Source organism: Panthera leo, chromosome C1 (assembly GCF_018350215.1).
Source record: "Panthera leo isolate Ple1 chromosome C1, P.leo_Ple1_pat1.1, whole genome shotgun sequence".
In the NCBI taxonomy this organism is placed as follows: domain Eukaryota; kingdom Metazoa; phylum Chordata; class Mammalia; order Carnivora; family Felidae; genus Panthera; species Panthera leo.
Genome location: NC_056686.1, coordinates 24,045,349 through 24,066,252, shown reverse-complemented (window position 1 = coordinate 24,066,252; position 20,904 = coordinate 24,045,349). Strand labels below are relative to the sequence as shown.

Sequence of the window (20,904 nt, the reverse complement as noted above, 5' to 3'; positions counted from 1 at the left end):
TTCTGATTTTAATAGGTTTTGCTAGCCTTGTAGAATGAAATGGATATATTTCTGTGACATATTGTGAATGAAATAAAGGAATTAAGTATTTCGAAGTTTCAACAGACTTTGTCTTTAAATGTCCACTGGGTGCTTTTGAAAGATGGATTTCTAAGTATACTTTCAAGGTCTTCTGGGGACTGTTAATCTCTTCAAAATGTTTACTTACTTCTGAGTCATTTACACTAACTTATATTTTCCTAATTGTACAAAGTAGAATAAAAAACACTGAGACACATAAAAGCATTTTGTTTATTATATAAATATGTAACACAAAATAAATTATTTTTGTTTTAGAAAACAAGCATGGGTAAACTGATTCCTTGCATGTCTGCTAATGCATTTAATTGTCATCACAGCTTGAATATCAACTTGGCTAACACAGAAGTCTATATTCAAAATGTAAATTCCTCAGAACTACGTTGATATTTTTCCATTATGCAATGAAGATGAATACTCATTCATCAAATATTTAGTAAGAGGCCATTCTGTGCGGCAGTCTTCAAGGAACAAGAGATACAGCAGTGAACAAAGCAGACAAAAGATCCCTGCCCTGGTAGAGCTAACATTCTAGCTGTGAAAGAGGTGTGGTTAAATACATAACTACAATAAATGGGGCATCAGATGCTGGTGAGTGCAAAATAAAGTAAAGCTGGGAAAGGGACAGGAAGAGGTATGTGACTGCTGAAGGAAGAGTGGGCTGGATCTTGAGGCACCTCCTCGGAAATGAGCAGAGGTGCCTGGAGGAGTGTTAATCCCAAGAGCGAGGCTCTGCTCTCTGGGTTTCCTTCTTTTTCTTCTGGCCTTATTATCTTTACTGTCATGTTAGCTACCACTCCAATGCGTTCAAATACATTACAGTATTTTGTACAAGTAGTACAAAATATTTTCAAAGTACAATTTTTTGCAGGTACTATATACAGTAAGGGGTGGGGTGGGTGGGGATGGTTAGGTGTGTGGATCCAGATTCAGATTGACTTCAAATCCTACTTATGCTGCTTACAAATCTTGTTGCTGTAGGCAAATTAATCTCTGTGTGCCTTCATTTCCTCATTGGTAAAAGTGAGGATAAGAGTAACTTCCTCATAGTATTGTCACAAAGACTAAATATTTGATATAAAAAGTGCTCAGACCAGTGCCTAGCACAGTAAGTGTTAAGTATTATTTTTCTTACATGTATCCTTATCAGACTTTAAATACTACTATTCTGTCTTCTCAGAGTCTCACTTCCTCATAGTTGGTGGACTTCACACTCCCTTTCCCAGATCATTCAAAAATGATCCAGGTCCAACATATATCAAGACTTACCCATGCTAAGAAGCATCCATATACCCTTCTAAGACTGTTCTTTCAATGAGCCGGCATTACCTCAACCCCAATTCTCCAATTAAAATTTCAAATTGATTTTAAAACAGAAAGAAAGAAAGAAAGAAAGAAAGAAAGAAAGAAAGACAGACACCAAAATGTCCAAGTGAAAAATAAGATTGAAGAGCACTCTCTTGTAACAGAATTTAAGCAGTGAGAGAAGAGTGAAAACTGTAACTGTTTCTAAAAATATTTTTATTTTTCAGGAATCTCTACACCCAATTTACAATCCCAAGATCCAGATTCCCATGCTCTACCGACTGAGCCAGCCAGGCACCCCTGTAAGTAACTTTTAATGATCAACAGTTTTTGATGATCAACCTAAGAAACCATCTTTTACTTAAAAGACAAACATTGTACTAGACATTTGGTGTGGTTAAGCAAAAAATATCTTGCTTTCATACCATATTCAGTACCCTGGATTTACAACTAGAAGAAAACTGTGGTGACAAGTCATTACCTGATTACAGACCAAAGGGAATGGTGCTAGTGCTTTTACATGTCATTTAATTCTCTCAACTCACCATCCCACTTTACAGATAAAGTTACCGAGGTTCAGAAAGCTTCCCGAGAATAGGTAACTAGTTAAGGGTCAGAATTTCAAACCCAAGCCAACACCTAAAAGTTCTAAAGTTTGTTATTCTCTTGCATTTAATATGGACTGCTTAAAGATTAGAGAAAATAAAAATTAGACTACCAGTCAACCTTTCAGAATTTAGCCTGACATTCTGAAATCTGCCCATGTGCTTGCTTTCCGATTCAAACACCTGGTGTTTGTTATATGCAAGACAGCATGAAAAATATAAAGATAAAAAAAAGGCATTCCTGGCCTTCAGAAAGATTGCCAGAGGCACACAATGAGCAGTAATGTTTCAAACAATCTGTGTTACAAAAACAGCAAAGCATCAGGTTGAAAATGTAAGCAGTTCATCTAAATGTTATTCCTGACCACAGCCAGCTTTGTTCATTGAGTTAAAAAGTAAGGACCCCTCACCAATGTAGGGTGCTAGAGAACAAAGGGGAGGGAAATGATCTTTTCGTAACTATCTGTTCATTCTATCAGCCTTGCCAAAGAGTCCACCTACTCATTTAGTGTTGAAGACTGCAACTTTCTACTTGATTAATAAAATTCAGGTATCATAAGAAATACTTATTAAAACAACGTTGTAACTAGAAGTGAGGGCGAAACGGACGGCTTTCGGGAGAAACCAGAGGGACCAGGTGATTGGCCAGGGCAGGAAAGGAGCGTGGGTCTACAGACAGCGAACAAAGACTATTATTTCTAATCTATTTCACTACTGAAGCAAAAAATAAAAAATAAAACAAAAGACCCGAGTCTTTCAGGTACAAGCATCCTGCCATTTCTCTCAATTTTGTCCATCTTGTTGGAGAAAGTCCTGCACACCACCCTTTACCTCCTCCTATCCCATTTCACGAGAGTTATTTTTTCCCCCTTCTGGTGGACACCACGTTGTAAAATAAAGGGGTCCGACCTTCCGGCTCTGTAGCCATCACCACTTTACCGGCCGAAGTGGTAAATCTGATTCGGAAAACCTCAAGCTCCGATTCCCACAGGTTGCTTCTGCCTCCGAGCAACTTAAGCTCCTGTTACCGCTAAGTCCCACCCGGCCCCAGCGACCGCGGCGCGCTGGACAGGGCACTCCGGCCTCACCCCATTTCACCTCGGCCCTCCCTCCCACGGTCCCTCCCCGCTCGGGCCGGCTTCGCCTCCTACACCCTCAGTAGACGCGTCTACCTCCACCCGCAATGAAGAAACCTTTCCCTTTAGGGTAGGGGGAGGTAAAGGTTCATTTCTGGAAGAATCTGAACACTCGGAGGGCAGGGCAGCTGCAAGAAGTGGGAGGGGGAAGGGTCGGCAAAGGGGCGGGGAGCGCAGCGCTATCCATCAATATCTTTGCGCTAAGAGATCGCCAAGTCCCCTTCGGGCCTCCACTGCAGCCTAGAAATTCTCCCTCACACCGTGGGCCGGGACAGGTGCGGAATCCAGGATCCCCATCATCCCCCCAGGATGAGGATAAGAGAAGAGGAGTTCACGACTGCCTTGGCCCCGAGGGGGCGGGAAGCGGGAGGAACAAAGCCACTGCCACCCATGCCCCCGAGTGGCCAGGCGACCCAGAGGGACCCGGCTTACCTGCCGTCAGTAGCTGCATGGCGTGAGTGAAGGACGGGTCGAGCGAATCCTTCTCGGCCATGAGTTCGGGCAGGTACTTGTTCTCCGGCTCCATCTTGACGGAGGCAGTGGCTGAGGGGGGCAGCAGCGGGGTCGGCGCTGGACCGCCCACTGTCGCGTCGGGACCGGTGGCCGAGGGCGGCAGCAGCGGTGGTGGCTGCGTGGCGGGCGAGGCCCGGGCGCCCCCCCGGGATCCCCCTCCGCCTCCCCGGGATCGGTGAGGCAGCGGTGGCTGCCGAGACGGCGCCTGACGCACTGAGGGGTGGGCACCGGAGGGGTCCATGGAGCCGCTGCGGCCTGAGGACCGGCTCATGCGCGCGGCGGGGTCGTCCCGGCGCTGCATTGGGGCGGATGTACGATCGAGGGATCGAGGAAGCAACGCGGCAGCGGCAGAGGCCCAAGCGGCGGTTGGCGGGGGTGGGAGAGCGGGAGCGACAGCGACCGAAGCCGACCCGAGCGACCCAGCGAAAGAGAGCACCGGAAATGAGGCGGCGCGCGTGCGCAGTCAGCCACCGGCACCGCCCTTGGGTCTCTCCGCGGAGAACAAAGTCTCCAGTCGGGCCACGGCGCCTGCGCACCGCCGCGGAGCCCGAAGAACTCGCCTCCCCGCTCCCCTTTTCCCTCGGAGCCCGCCAGGCCAGAGCCTTGTGCGCGTGCGCAAGTGGCCGCGGGCTTCGTTCGTTTTCTTTTCCACGTGACTCGGCGCTAGCGGGACACGTGTCTCCTCCCCCTCTGGCCGAGTGCGCGGAGGGGCGGGGGCTGTGGAATGTCTTTGTCTGCGCGCGGGCCCGCGGAGTGTGGGGCGGGAGACCTGTTACTCGCGGGGCCACGCCCCCGCCAACGGCTGAGCTGGGGGCGGGGGGGTTGTGCTCCGTGGCGGTGGAGGGAGGGGGAAAGTGGGGCGGAGAGGGGGGCTCACTGAAATATAAGGAGACCCGAGTGGGGGGGGGGTCGCGGGAGGGAAAGGAGAGGGAATGGAGGCGGTCTGGGCAGGAAGAGAGGGGAGAGACTGCCGGAACGGGGACAGCGGGGGGGAAGAGACAGGGCACGGGGGAAACTAGGGGTGAAGAAGGGACGATTCAGGAAGAGTCCTGACTCAGAGATGAGGGGCTTGCAGGAAGGACGGGTCAGTGGGAAGACTGGAGAACTTGAACTAGATTGGAAAACTGAAATCTAGCAAGGAAAAGGGCGCCCGACCGAAATGGAACCCCAGAAGTCGTGTCCCGTTTTCCAGTATAGTAGGCTCTAAAACGTTAGCCATTGTTGGTCTGAGAAGTCGCCTTAAAAGACGAAGCATTTTAACTCTTTACATATAGGGCTGCTTTCTGCTGAGTTCAGTGTTTCTTCCGCAAAAAAAGTGAGCAAGAGGCCAGGTCCTTAATCCGTGATGGTTGTATCACTAGGATGGCTCCTTCTATTGATATGAGTGCTAATGCCCTTGCTTCTGTTGGACCCTTCACAGTGGATCGTTCCAGCTTTGCTCAGAAAGACCTTTGCCACTGTTCTCGAGTCCAAGGTGTGTGTGTGTGTGTATGTGTGTGTGTGTGTGTGTGTATATATATATATATATATATATATGGTGCACCGTCTCCCACAGCAGTCTTCTCATCTTTGGATGCTATATGCAAATGAGCATAGGTCTCTAACATGAACTGGTTCAAAACCTGGTGCTTTCTCTAACCTTTCTTTCCCTCCACAGATTTTTGCTTCCCCCATTCAAAGGACTCTCCTCCCTTTTCCTTTTGGATCAGTTCCCCTAGTAAGACTGTGCTTTTCAAAACCATTTCTGAACATTGTCTTCTGTGTTGCTCAAAACTGTTGATTTTTGGGTCTGAAACTTAGAAACCTTCAAGTAGGGAGCATTTAAGGCCTGACTACTTTCTTAGGGGTGGGGAAAAGAAATTATCCACAGAAATGAGAACAAACACAAATATCTCCATAAACCATCACGTATGTATTCTGTATTTCCCTCTACCGCCAGTATTTTACTTTGAATTCACGTAGGTATAGTTTATAGGTAGGAGAAAAAATGTTTTTGAGTAATTGTAATAAAGAATGTAATGTGACCAGTGCCAAAAGATACGTGACTATTAAGTGAGATTGGACTTCAAGGCAGGAGATAGATTTCGGCCAGGAGAGAATGAGTTCCAGGCAAAGGGAAGTATGAACAAATGGAACATTCAAGATGAAAATGTCAGAGATGTGTTTAAGGAAGAGGAGTAAACCAGTTGCAGACTGAAGAAATAGGTTGAGAGAGCAAATGCATGGAGGAGGGGAGAGGGGGCAAGATGGATTTATAGCTCTCTTGCAAGTCATTTCTGCTGCTGTCCTTGAAAATCCTGCTTGGGTGGGGGTGGTGTTACAAATGGCTGAAGTGTCCTTGCTCTGTAATGAGATGCCCAGATGGAGGTACCTTGAGCTGAGGCTAATGAAACTTTGATAAAGAAGTGTCTGAGAAGGAGCTGGGTAGTGGTATCTGTGGGTTTCTAAGACGAGAATCACCAGTCTTTCCAGATGGCTGCCAAACCTTTACTTAACTTGAAAAGGGTGGGGTTGAAGGGAGATTTGAACTCTTCTTCCAGGTGAGACATACAAAAGGTAATCTCTGAGGCAATAGGTTGTGAGGCTGTGATGTACTTACAAAGTAAGTGATAACAGCAGCCTTCTACTGGGGTGGGGGGTAGGGCTGGTGGCAGGAGCTTGGGGGGTGGGGGTGGGGTTCTCCGGGGGCCAGAAGGGTAATTCCTGTCTTGAAAGCCCAGAGGTCTGGAGCTGATTTTGTATCGACCACAATATCACATCGTCCCCCCCCGGGTTCACCTGAAGGTACTAACGGTATAGCCTTGTGGAAAGAACTGACTTTGGAGTGAGGCAGACAGATTCAAACCCAGCAATGCCTTGTCCTCACTGTATGTCATTAGGAAAAGCACAACCTGTCTGGGTCTTAGTTTCCTCCTCTGTAAAGTGGAGGTAAGGATATCTACCTTGCAGAATTGTTGGGGCAAATACCAGTGTAAACCTCCTGACAGCAGAACTTACGAGCGAAAGAACTAATTAATGGCCATTTAGTGCCCAGTGAAGAGTTTGGGGTGCTTCATGTTGGTTGTGGATCTGAAAGGCCTGCTTTCTAGAATCTTGTCTCATTTTCACTGAGTATAACTAGACTGTGTTTTGGAGGGGGAGTTTCCAAAAAGACCAAGTAACTTTTACCCTATTGCCTCCCCTGATCCAGTTACTATGGTGTAGGATGCAGGAGTAATTGACAGCGTAGTGATTCAGATGGATTTAGGCTCTTCTTGACTGCTGGATGCTTGAGCACATTACTTACCTTTCCTCAGCCTCTGTTCCCTCCTCTTTGATAAAACGGGAGTCTGAACAATGCCTACCTCCAGGCCGTGAGGATTAAAGCACTCAGCCCCTGCTGGCGATTAGTAGGCGCTTGAGAGGTGATAGCGACCATTGTTATTATTACTACACACATTTATTGAGTACCTTATTGATGACTTTCACTTTTGTGTGAGTCTCTAATGGAGATGGGTTGGGAAAGATGGAAGTTTGCCTGTAGCTGCCTGCTGTGTAATCTCCACCAATGGGGGATCTGCAAGCCCTGCCTACCTCCCCTGCTTTGCAGCCAGTGCCTGGGGGAAGGACTCCAGCCCTGAACAGGAGAGTTTCTCTTCCAAGAGTGTAGTTCATCTGTTCAATCTTAAACACCTTACTTGGTGCCTAATATGTGGAGAGTGGAAGAGAAAGAAAGACCAAGATACATTAAAAAACTTTTTTTCTAAGATTTTTTTTTTTTTTTTTTTTTTGCTACAAAAATACATGCTCGGAGCACCTGGTTGCCTCGGTTGCTAGGGCATGTGACTCTTGATCTCAGGGTTGTGAGTTGAAGCCCCATGATGGGTGTAGAGATTACTTAAAATCTTAAAAATATATTTTTTAAATATGTGTTTATAGAAATATATAGATTTAAATTTATATATTTAAATCTATATATTTCTAGTTTTAAGAAAAATCCAACCGTAAGATAGGCATAGTGAAAAGTAAAATTCCCCCCATAACCTTGCCTGTTGCCTTGACTCCCCATCTCCAAAGGGCATTGTCCAATGGTTGCTTGTGTAGCATTCTAGACATTTTAATACAGCTATATGCAAGTCTATATTTTTTTATTTTTTTTAATTTAAAAAAATGTTCATTTATTTTTGAGAGAGAGAGAGAGAGAGACCATGAGCAGGGGAGGGGCAGAGAGAGAGGTAGACACAGAATCTGAAGCAGGCTCCAGGCCCCGAGCTGTCAGCACGGAGCCCGACGCGGGGCTCGAACTCATGAATTGTGAGATCATGACCTGAGCCGAAGTCAGACACTCAACCGACTGAGCCACCCAGGCACCCCTATTTTTTGTTTTAAACACAAATTACAGCATTCTACACGAACAGTTTTAGTACTTGATTTTAAATATTCTGGTCATCTTCCCTTCTCAGCATATATAAATCTGTTTCACTTTTCATGGCTGCTTCGTATACCATCGATTACCTCTTAAAAAAAAAAAAAAAGAAGAAAGGAACTGGTTAAGTTTTATTTATTTTGAGAGAGAGAAAGCAGGAGGGGGGGGCAGAAAGAGAGAGAGGGAGGGAGAGAATCCCAAGCAGGCTCCATGCTGTCCGTGCAGAGCATGACGTGGGGTTCAATCTCACAACCATGAGATCATGACCTCAGTCGAAATCAAGAGTTGGACGCTTAACTGACTTAGCCACCCTGGCGCCCTTAACCAGTTCCCTTCTGATAGAAATGTAAGTCTGGTGCCTGTATTTGGAAATGTGGAAAGGTGATTCCACCTTTTCAGTATGGCAAACCATAATGCAACGAGCATCATTGGACAGCATTTTTGTGCACTAGTATCAATATATCTAGAAATCTCAATATTTCTAGAAATGGCCTAAAAAGACTGTACCAAGCAGCAGGGGAGGCAGCATTCTCTTCTCCCTTCTCCTCAATCAATTCTGAGTATCATCCCCCCATATTTTTGGCCTTTGCCTGTGGTAGATGAAAATGGCATGGGATTGAACATGGAATAAAGGAATTCCATGCCCTCAAGGAGCTTGCTGCCGAGTGAAGGAGACAAATAAAACCAAGGTTACTGTGTAGAGTGAGAAGTGTTACAGTAGAGGACTACAAAGAGCTGTAGGAATGCACAGGAAAGGGTGATTGACCAACTACAGACATGAATTAAGGAAGTTGGCTCTTTGGGAAGTTGCCAGGTGGAGTGGGGGCAGGGCATTTAAATGTTGGTTGTTTAGGAGAGCTTGGTCCCTGTGCCTATTCTCCTTTTTTCACGTTCATGGTTCTGGAACGTAGATCTCTAGCCCAAACGTCTGAGTTCCAAATCTAGATAGCCAGTTGCACCCCTGGCACGTCCTTGTCTGGCTGTGTCAGAGACCCCTCCAACCCCACGTGTTCCCGACAGAATTCAAACCGCAGCTCCTAGCAGCTGTGCTTCAGGGCCCAGATGACTTAATGTTAATAAGCTCCTTTTTCCAGGACCAGGCCTGATCCAGCACCTTGGAAGCCCAGGGCCAGAAAATCTTAAGGAGGCATTCCTTCTCAAGGCCATGCTCCTCCTTGCTTGCCTCGTTCTAGTCCCAGGGAGCTCTTGGCATTCCCACAGACGGTGCCTCATTTGGTAAGGACAGTGGGGGATCAGAGCAGGGTTAGTGTGCCCCATAACTTAACCCACTGCTTTATCTGACAGCCACTTGTGAAAAGTCCCTAGAAGTGTCCCAAGAATACTTAAAGGGGACTTTGCAGGGCCAACAATGGGAACTCAGGATGATGATTGCTGTTCCTGTGGCTTTGTTGGAGTCCACAGGCTTGTGAAGCCTATATGATATTTGAATTATAATCATCTTTTTTTTTTTTCCTACCTGTCCCCCCAACCAGAAGGTTAGCAGCTTATGGGCAGGAAACATTTCTGTCTTTGTATACACCGACAGGGCTGGAACAGAGCAGGCATTGGATAAATGTATGTTGACAAAGTAAATATCTGCAAAATAATTAAACTGCCATTCTCCCCTTGCCTTTCTTTACCACCAACCTGCTCCTCCTCCAGTGCCCCCCATCTTCGAGAACAGCGCCCCTAACTTACTGCACAGCTGGAAATCTGGGAGCCATCCATAACTGCTCTCCACTGCCTCACCCCCACCATACACATGCCTAAATATTACCTCAAAAATATTGCAAATCCCATCCTTTTTTCTCTATCTCCACCACCTCTGTCTCCATCTGAGATGCTGTAATGCCTCATTTGAACCAGGCTCGAACTCACGAGCCAGCCGCGAGATCATGACCTGAGCCAAAGTCGGACGCTCAACCAACTGAGCCACCCAGGCGCCCCCCTCATTTGAACTTCTAGACCCTTTCTCTATTCTCTACCCAGAAGTCAGCATAATATTTTCAAAATGCGGATCTGATCATGTCTGCCTGCCTGCCTGTCTGTCTCTCTCCCCTGCCCCCCTTTGTAAAATCTTTTCAGCGACTTCCCATTGCCCTCAGGATTAAAGACCAGAACCCTTAACACGCCTGGCTCCACCCTGCCCACATGGCTAACGCCGCCTGGCTTTCTTGCCTCATCTCATGCCTTTCTCCTCAGTTCCTGTGCTCAGTGACCCTGGCCTTTTTCAGTTCCTCAGTTCCTGCCTTCCCCAGAATGCACTCTTTCTGGTTCCTTATCCTAAAACTTCAGTCACTGCTCTCCTGCCCCCAACCCAGCCCCTCCCTTCCCTACTACCTCTTTTCCTTGGGTGCTATAATTTCAGATATATGAAAATATCACTTCTTTAAGAAAGCCTTTCTAGATCCCCATGGCAGGTCAGATTAGCCCTTGTTGTTACATGTTCTCATGGCTCATTCCCAAAACCTGTCACGTTTTAAATTTACTTTGTGTGATTGAGTAATGTCTACCTCTGCCGCTTGAATGTAAGCCCCATGACGGCAAGAATTTTGCCTGTGGTGTTTAAGGTTATGTCCCTAGCACCCAGCGGAGTGCTGGGCTGGACTGGCCGATCAATGAAGATTTGTTGGCTCGATAAATAGAAATAGCAACAGCACATACAGAGACATTAAAGCATTACAAACCTTGGCATGGGTCCCTGGTTTAAAGTCACGTCCTATGACCTAGACTGAGCGGGGGAGGGGGAGCGTGCATGAAAAATGGCAGATGAGGCTCAAAAGGTGTCTTGACGCTCAAGTGAGGAAATAGAATGCCTACAGAGAGCAGTGAGGTGACGTGGCCACAGATCTAGAGTCCAGAAGGAAACCAGTGACTCACAGGTTACATTTGGCCTGTGCGTATATTTTAATTGGCCTGCCTAATTTTAAAAAATGAAATTTGATCCCGGGTTCCGGCACCACCACCACCACCACCACGACAAATGAAAGAGATGCCGGTACTTAAACATTGGGAGAGTCCACATTTTACAAAAAATTTCTGGGTTTCTAGTTTTTCTTGAAACATCAGATGTTCTAGGAACCTTGGGTTCGTATTTCTTCAAGCAATAATTAGGTTCTGCCTTTAGAGGGCACTGCCTCTAACTTCCTGGGCATTTTTGCTCCCCGCCAGACTAAACATTGGAGTTCGTGACCCAGTTCTAGAGGGACTGATTGGTTGAAACAGGTGGGGAAAGAACAGGAGGGAGAGAAGGAAGTTCACATGGGAGTTGGAGACACCTAGACCTAAGGGACATTACGTCCGGATCCAGTCAGTCTGGCCCAGGCTTGGGGTGGGGGAGGGGAATAAACTTCAGAACCTAGAGACTCTCTTCGGCCGTCAGCAGTGTTTGGGGACCAAAGGGGAGATAAAAACAAAGCAGGAAATCTACCTTGATCCTGGCTGCGCTGGGAGTAAGTGAATGGAAACTTTGGAATTTTAGCAAGATAAATGATAACTTCTTCAGGGCTCACCTTTGCCCTGTTCCTGTCAACAAAGAGATAAAAGACGAAGGAGAGTAAGATCCTTACTGTTGAAGAAATTGACAGTCTTGTGGGAGAGAAATAACTAGATATTATGTGCTAGATAGTAGAGAAGCACTCATTCAATTAATATATTTTCAGCACCTACCATGTGTCAGACACCGTGCTAGGTGCTGAGTTAGAATTATGGAGAAGCTCTGACTCAGAGCTTATACCTAGGTGGTTTGGGAGATCAGAGGATGATGGGATTAAATCTGATAGGAGTCTTACATCTGGAAGAGAATCGTTGAGTTTGAGCCCAAAAAGAATAAAATTTTTCTGGGGCTGGGGTGCCTGAGTGGCTCAGTCAGTTGAGCAGCTGACTTTGGCTCAGGTCATGATCTCACAGTCCGTGAGTTCGAGCCCTGCGTCGGGCTCTGTGCTGACAGCTCAGAGCCTGGAGCCTGCTTCGGATTCTGTGTCTCCCTCTCTCTCTGCCCCTCCTCTGCTCGCACTCTTGTCTCTCAAAAATAAATAAACATTAAAAAAATAAAAATAAAAAATCTGACAGGCATCTTACATCTGGAAGGCAATCATTTGAATTGGGCCCAAAAAGAATAAAATTTTGCTAGGGCTGGGGCGCCTGTGTGGCTCAGTCGATTAAGTGTCCAACTTTGGCTCAGGTCATGATCTCATGGTCTGCAAGTTCAAGTCCCACATTGGGCTCTGTGGTGACGGCTCAAAGCCTGGAGCCTGCTTTGGATTCTGTGTCTTCCTCTCTCTCTGCCCCTCCCCTGCTCCCACTCTGTCTGTCTCTCTCAAAAAATAAACATTAAACATTTTTTTGCTAGGGCTTGGCTTGGGGCACGAAAGGTCCATTCTAGTCAGAAGAAAGAACAGGAAGCACTGGTGAGAAGGTGTGAGATGTTTGAGGAATAGTGAAATATTGGGTTGGAGAGATTTTTGTAGGAAAGAAGGAAGTGATTTTTTTTAGACCCTAGGCTGCCTTTTAACCTAAAACCCATTGGATTTTTTTCCCCCTAGAAAGACATTCTTTAAAATGGAACTGTTTCAAAAACAACTAAAATGCAAAACCAATCCAGGGGTGAAAATACTATTGTCCCAGTGTAAAGAGTTTCAATGTAAAATAAGGTCGTCATTTGAGACCAACACAACATTCTAGAACTTACACATTGAAATGAGAAGTTTTGAATTCCTCTTTTCAAATTTGTCTTCAAAGCCTGAAGTCCATTCTTCGGAATATTTTCAAAGGTGACAACTTTTTATTCTTGAGGATGACTATAATTTGGGGAAACAAATAATTCAGAGCCAAAGTTACCAAATAAGATAGAAATCAAGTTGGGGAAGGGCCCCTGGCTGGCTCAGTCAGTAGAGCATGCGACTCTGGATCTCAGGGTCATGAGTTCAAGCCCACTTTGGGTATGGAGCCTACTTTAAAAAAAAGAGAAGAGGGGCAACTGGGTGGCTCAGTTGGTTAAGTGTCTGACTTTGGCTCAGGTCATGATCGCACAGTTCCTGAGTTCGAGCCCTGCATTGGGTTCTGTGCTGACAGCTCACACAGCCTGGAGCCTACTTTGTGGATTCTGTGTCTCCCTCTTTCTCCATCCCTCCCCTGCTCATACTCTGTCTCTCTATCTCTCAAAAATAAATTAAACTCTAAAAAAAAAGAAAAGAAATTGAGTTGGGGAGAAAGATTTTTAAAGAAAAAGGTATAAAGACAGAGTAGTGAATATGATTTTCGTGTATAACTTTTAAAGTGATCCTGAAGTCAATTCTAAAAGATGACATCTGCAATATTTTTGAGTAATGATGGCTCTGTCAGAACAAGGGTAGACACACCCACCCAAAGCAACTCCTTCAAGTATGGAATTTGTGCATAAATGCATTCATCCATTCAATAAATATTTATTAAATACCTACCTAATAGATGCCAAGCATTGTGTTAAATGGTGAACAAAATAGACAGATCCCTGCTTTGGTGGTACTTATTTATTTATTTTTTTTAGTAGGCTTCACGCCCAGCACAGAGCCCAATGTGAGGCTTGAACTCACGACCCTGAGACCATGACGAGCTGAGATCAAGATTCAGACACTTAACCTACTGAGCCACCCAGGGACCTCCGGTAGTACTTCCTAAAGTGGGGAGGCAGATAATCACCAAGTACACTAACCAGGTCAAAATAAGGGTTTTTTAAAAAAATGTTTATTTATTGGGGCACCTGGGTGGCTCAGTCGGTTAAGCGGCCGACTTCGGCTCACGTCATGATCTCACGGTCCGTGAGTTCGAGCCCCGTGTCGGGCTCTGTGCTGACAGCTCAGAGCCTGGAGCCTGTTTCAGATTCTGTGTCTTCCTCTCTCTCTGACCCTCCCCTGCTCATGCTCTGTCTCTCTCTGTCTCAAAAATAAATAAACGTTAAAAATTTTTTTTAAAAATGTTTATTTATTTATTTTGAGAGAGAGAGAGAGAGAGCACCAGCAGGGGAGGGGCAGAGAGAGAGGGAGGGAGCGAGAATCCCAAGCAGGCTCTGTGCTGTCAGTGTAGAGCCCGATGCAGGGCTTGATCTCATGAACCGTGAGATCATGACCTCAGTTGAAATCAAGAATCAGATACTTAACTGACTGAGCCACCCAGACGCCCCAAAATACATTTTAGAAAGACAATGGCACCAGATACTGTGCAAGAGTGACTGAGAAGGGTGGAGTTGGACACTTTATGTGGGGATAGTTCAGGAAGGTCTCTCTGAGAGGGTCCTGATGAGAGAGAAGAAGCTGGCCATAGCAAGTACTGGAGGAAGAACACTCTGGAAAAAAGGAGCAGCAGGTGCAGGGGCCCTGAGTCAGGAGCTGGTTGAGTGAATTCTAGGAACAGAAGAAAGGCCATATGGCTGGAGAATAAAGTGGGCACAGAGAGTAGTTATAGAAGTGAGATGGGGTGAGGTGGGTGGGATCAGAATCCTGTATAGCTGTGCAGGCTGTGGAGCCGAATTTTCCCTGGCTGTTGTGGAAAAACTGGGGGTCGGGGCACCTGGGTGGCGTAGTCGGTTCAGCTGCTGACTTCGGCCAGGTCACGATCTCGTAGTTCGTGGGTTCAAGCCCCGCGTCGGGCTCTGTGCTGACAGGTCGGAGCCTGGAGCCTGCTTCTGATTGTGTGTCTCCCTCTCTCTCTGCCACTCCCCTGTTTGTGCTCTGTCTCTCTCTCTCTCTCTCTCTCTCTCTCTCTCTCAAAACATGAATAAACATTTAAAAAAATGAAAAAAAAAAACTGGGGGAAGAACAGAAGTGCAAGACAAAGAGGCTATCACCCTAGATATTCAACAAATAGTTTTTGAGTATCTGCTATATGTCAGGAACTGTGCTAGATGTTAGGGATATAATGGTGAATAAGATTTGGGTTCCTGTCCTCAGGTTGCTGATGATAGTGGGGGACGGACAAGAAAACTGGTGATTGCCTATCAGTGTGGTAAATGCTAGACTGAGGTAAGTACAAGATGCCATGAGAACGCAGAGGACAGTCCCCAGTCTGAGGGGTTAAGAATGCTTCCTGGAGGAGATGTCATTTAAGTTGACCTTGAAGGACCTTAGGAGTCAACTAGGTGAAGGGCTATGGAAGGGCATCCCAGGCATTGAGAGGCTTAGAGGAGAGGGAAAACTTAGTGAGTTCAGCATGGCTGGATCTTAGAGGTATGTGTCCTGTAAAAAAGAAATCAGTTTTTTGTTTTGTTTTTGTTTTTTGTAGTACAAGCTTTTTGGATTTGTGTGGGTAAGGTATTCAAAGTTTTTCGGCACAGAATAACATAATTCAGGGGCCTGTCCAACTCTCAACTGCCTCTCCCTAATCTCCTTGGATCAGTCTTAATAATAATCTGTTGAGCTGTAACTCTGAACCTGATAATATATTCAGTGTCGAAAAGCACAAAGCATGCTGGTTGAACACCTCTGTTCTCCTCTAACTGGCTGAGAAGGCACAGTGGAGGGAAAAATCACTACTCCCTGAGTAATGGAAAAGACCTACTTGGGAAACTGAGACAACTTAGATCCAACCATCTGTGAGGCCACAGCCCAGGGGGACAGTGTGCTAAAAAAGCTTAGTGCCTGCTTTAAGCATTTTTTTTTTTCGTAGGCTCCACACCCAACGTGGGGCTTGAATTTACAACCCCAAGATCAAGAGTCATATGCTCCACCAACTGAGCCAGGCAGGCGCCCCTACCTTAAGCTTTTTTATGGAGTCCTGAAAAATTCTATTAGTCGAAGGATGGGACCAGTCAGTTGATTCTCTGCTCCAATAAGCTGACTTGCTAGGTTTGTCCCTAACCTCTAGGGTAGTCGTGAATAAAACGGATTCCTGAGTGGCACAGTTGGTCTCTGTTTCTTTGGGTAGTGGTTTACTACCTGTGCGATCAGATTTTTCCCTTGACACAAGCTCACTAGAGCACTTATGACTTTCAGATACCTTTTTTGATAGGAGAAACTGTTTTACTTCTCTCCACGATTAACTTCTTACTAGGAACTCAGAATCACAGAAAAAAAGACCATGATAGCCAACAATACATGGGTTCAGTTTCTTCTCACAGCAGTCCTACGAAGCCGGTGTTGTTATTCCTATGTTAAAGTTGAAAAAATAAAAGCACAGGGAGGTTATGCCACTTCCTCAAGGTTCTCAGGGATTCGAACCCAGGTAATTAGATTCAAATTTTTAAGCACTACACCATAAGTGGGACTAATTTAGGAATAAAATACAAGGATATGATCATAAGCCCCTAAAATTATATTTTGCCCTCTAGTTCTATAAACTTGGGCATAATTATATTGAATACTTACTTTTTTGAAGTTTTTATTTGTTTTAAAGGAATCTCTACCCCCAACGTGGGGCTTGAACTCAGGACTCTGAGATCAAGAGTCGCACGCTCCACCTACTGTGCCAGCCAGGTGACCTGGGCGTAATTATATTTAATTCAGTAATTATATGATGGTATTAGCCATCATATATCAATGGCTACAAAAACATTTACAACCCATAAAAACAGAATTTATTTCTGTCATTAAGTTGACCTAAATGAGTTAATTCGTTTTCAAACGATTATATTTTTTAAGTTTTAATTTTAATTTAATTTGAAAATTTTAATTTTTTAAATGTTTATTATTTTTTTTTTTTTGAGAGACACAGAGAGAGAGAGAGCAGGAGTGGGGCAGAGAGAGAGGAAGACACAGAATCGGAAGCAGGCTCCAGGCTCTGAGCTGTCAGCACAGAGCCTGACAGCAGGCTTGAACTCACAGAACATGAGATCATGACCTGAGCTGAAGTTGGGGACTTAACCAACTGAGCCACCCAGGCGCCCCTAATTTTAATTTTAAATTGCTATGATATTAAGTTGCCATGATAACTCTCACGTTAAGCAATTGTGCTTGCTTTTTTTTTTTTTTTTTTTTTTTTTTGAGAAAGAGAGAGAGAGTGTGCATGGGGGAGAGGGCTCCACACCTCAGCCCAATGCCAGCCAGACACGGGGCTCAATCCCACGACCCTGGAATCATGACCTGAGCCAGAATCAAGAGTCAGATGCTCAACCAACTGAGCCACCCAGGTACCCCTGTGCTTGCTTTCTTAAAGCTTATCAAGTCTTTGGGAGTGGGGATAGCAGGAGGAGGGAGGGGAAATGACCTAATCTTCTAAAAAACCAATCAAAAGGAAACTTAGGTTGGAGTCTTTTCCTCTTGGTAAATCTCCCTGTTACACACAGAGACTTCTAAAAGATTTCATTCACCCTAGGGCCCAGCATATAATACCTAATACATTCCTACTACAAATCACAATTACTGAATAACTTAATATATGCCAGGCTCTGTGTAAGCCTTTAAGTCTAAGAGAAAGGACTGTATAGTTATGCTCACTTTACAGAGAGGAAGAAACTGAGGTTAGAGAGTTTAAATAATTTGTCCAGATTACATAAGTGGTGAGTTAAAGTTTTGGAACTTGGGGTTGTCTGATTTTGGAGTCCAAGCTCTTAGACTTATAAACTAGCTGTAGAGACTGACTCCAAGAAACAGATACTTACTTAAATGTATGAAATGATTTTTTTTTTATAAATTTTTTTTTAAATGTTTTTTAACATTTATTTATTTTTGAGACAGAGAGAGACAGAGCATGAATGGGGGAGGGGCAGAGAGAGAGGGAGACACAGAATCAGAAGCAGGCTCCAGGCTCTGAGCCATCAGCCCAGAGCCTGACGCGGGGCTCGAACTCACGGACCGCGAGATCGTGACCTGAGCTGAAGTCGGATGCTCAACCGACTGAGCCACCCAGGCGCCCCTGAAATGATTATTATAATGAGGGTGTTTCTCCTACAATTTTGAACAAATCCAAATCTTCCTTTCATCCCAAACTACTTCTCAGTTTAATCTAAGGTATCAGATCAAAATGTGAAATGGGAAGCACTGGGGGTCATTAGCTTTCTTCCTTGACTTCAACCCCGGGCCTGCTTGACACCTTCTTGATGTGTTACAGAGCATATCACACTTTATGACTGTCACAGAATTACCAGGTTGTCATATCTAAAACATCTCTGTGAAAATGGCTGATATAGGCATAGTGGACATGTTCTCTAGTAGAGGGGGTGAGACAATGAGAGCTGAGATATAAGTGACAATTAGGCACTAAAGAGCGTGGCAAAAGCCAAGTATCTTAGGTGGGATCTGCCTGGAGAATCTAAAAAGATCCTTATAGAACAAGAGCATTTTTTATTTTCTTGGCTTTGTTTGTTTGGGTGAGGAAGATACAAGGTGTTCTCAACCCAAATATCCTTTTCATCAAGAGATGGTAAGACCACCCACCAGCAAAAATGTCCAATTCAGATGTCACACCTTAAGACAAATTCTGGATGGCATAGAAATAGCTTAGCAAACCACAGCCAGGTGACTTCTGGGAATGCCATCTAGGAAATAGCAACCTGTGAAGTTAAGGTGATGTCAAAGGAAATGGTATATGCCTTAAATAAGCAACGAATGTATGGTGCCACCTTCTTTATGGTCAGAATCCAGGGGTCCAGAGTGGAAATGGGAGTGAGCTTTCTCACATTTATACTTAACAACTCACCCATAGAATTTTTGTTTTTTGGGGGTGCCTGAGTGGCTCAGTCGGTTAAGCCTCTGACTTTGGCTTAGGTCACGATCTCACGATTTGTGGGTTTGAGCCCCGCGTCGGGCTCTGCGCTGACAGCTCGGAGCCTGGAGCCTGCTTTAGATTCTGTGTCTCCCTCTCTCCCTGCCCTTGTCCCGCTTGTGCTCTCTCTCTTTCGCTCTCAAAAATAAATAACCATAAAAAAAAAGAATTTTTACTTTTTGTTCCTGCAACTTGGATTCACTGGGTTTGGAGGTCCTATTTCGCAAGGAATGCTTCTGTCAGGGAACAGACATTAATCTGGTTGCATTAAATTGGAAGCTGAGACTTCCCCCTGTTCATTTTGGGTTCCTCATCTATTCAGCCAATGGCAGAAAAGGGGTTTACAGTATTGGCTAGGGTGATTGGTCCTGATTATCTAGCGGGAATTAGGTTGCTGCTACCAACAGGGGCAAGGCGAACTCTGTCCACTCCCAGGGGATTCACCAGAATACCTCTTAGTACTTCCATTCCTAATAACCATCAATGTAAAATTATAGCAAAGTGGTAAAGACAGGAACACTAAACGCTTGAATCCTGTGGAAATGAAGGTGTATGTCATGCTATCAGGCAGAGAATCTCCTCCAGCCAATGTGCTTGCAGAAGTAAGGAACATAGAATAGATAATGGAAGAAGGCAGCCGTGAGTACCATTTAGCCCTCCTGGCCACCTGCTGAGGCAGGGTCTGTAGCTACTATGGATATCTGACATTCATTGTTTCTCCTTCTCCCCTACTTCCTTACCATCTCGCATGAAAAACACTGGTGGTGGCTAACGTCACAGTGGAGGTTCCAGCTGGAGAGATAACTGAGGTGACATGGCTTGACTACAAGGTGGTTGGTAACTGACGGACTTGGTGCCTTGCCTGTGTGGCCCACGCTCATTCATTCTCTGCCCTTGTTTGCTCTGTGCCCTGGGAAGGTAAGCTCCGTGGACCGTATCACCTGGACCCATTGCTCTCTTGGATTCTGCCGGTGGGAGGCACTGGCAAGAGACTGGCATGCAGGGGGAGAGAGAGTTTGAGGTTTTCCTCCGCTCTGTGCTCTATTTTCTTATTTTCTGGCAGTGACTGCTTCCTTCCAAGACAACAGCTCCTGTCAGCAGCCCCTTTGCCATGGCGCAGGGTCTCACTGGGTTCACAAAACTCCCATTTCCTTCCCCTTGTCTTTTCTTCTCTTTTTCCGCACACCCCCCCCTTGTCTTTTTAAGCAAGCATGATAATAACTTGCTTCTGTTGGCAGTTTCCGATGACCTCAACACCCCTCTTCATTTCCCCCAACTGTGCCCACATCTCATGAATAGTCCCTTCATTGAAGTTTCTTGAATCATCTGAAACTGAGTTTCAGTTTTCTGCTGAGGCCCTGACTGGTAGATCAACCATTTAAAGGTGAGATGCAGAATTTTCAAAGTAAACCTGTTTATTATCGAACAATAAATTAAGGGGCGCCTGGATGGCTCAGTCGGTTAAGTTTCCAACTCTTGGTTTCAGCTCAGGTCATGATCTCGCAGTTTGTGGGATTGAGCCCGGCACGGGGCCCTATGCTGGCAGTGCGGAGACTGCTTGGGATTTCTGTCTTCCTCTCTCTGTGCCCCTCCCCAACTTGTGCTGTCTCTCTCTCTCTCTCTCTCTCTCTCTCTCTCCAAATAAATAAATTAATTAAAAAAAAATTTTTTTTTAAAGCAAATCAGGCCAGGGGCACCTGGGTGGCTCAGTTGGTTAAGAGCCCAACTTCGGCTCAGGTCATGATCTCATGGCTTGTGAGTTTGAGCCCCGTGTGTGTCGGGCTCTGTGCTGACAGCTCAGAGCCTGGAGCCTGCTTCCAATTCTGTGTCTCCCTCTCTCTCTCTGTCCCCGCCCACCAACTTGCGCTCTGTCTCTCTCTGTCTCTCAAATGTAAATAAACATTTAAAATTTTTGAAAAAAAAAAAACCACAAAAAAAAAATCAAGCCAAAAAACACAATTAGAAGGATGGGAGATGAGAGGCGCCCCGAAACACACTTATTTTTAAAAGCTTATTTTCATATTGTGTCTTAGGCTAGGATATTAATTCTCAGTGCAACAGGAAAAGATCTGGAGGGATACCCAACAAAGTGTTCCCAGTTGTTACCTCTGGGAAATAGGAATAGGAGAATAAAATTTCATCGTCACTTTATTCCTTTCTATGTCATTTACATTGTTTTTCAATTAAA

At 45.3% G+C, this 20,904-nt stretch overlaps 1 protein-coding gene across 3 annotated transcripts in view; it reads right to left on the bottom strand.

Annotated features, from left to right (window-relative positions):
- The window catches only part of KHDRBS1 (KH RNA binding domain containing, signal transduction associated 1), a 38,895-nt gene extending 34,674 nt beyond the window's left edge, over positions 1-4,221 (bottom strand). For all 3 annotated transcript variants that reach the window (XR_006205511.1, XR_006205512.1, XM_042948980.1), the window contains exon 1: positions 3,557-4,221. Coding sequence is in view for 1 of the 3 variants with exons in the window: in XM_042948980.1 (XP_042804914.1) it covers positions 3,557-3,938 (382 nt within the window). In the remaining 2 variants the exon portion in view is untranslated. The remainder of the gene's footprint in view (positions 1-3,556) is intronic.
- Positions 4,222-20,904: the final 16,683 nt, after the last annotated feature.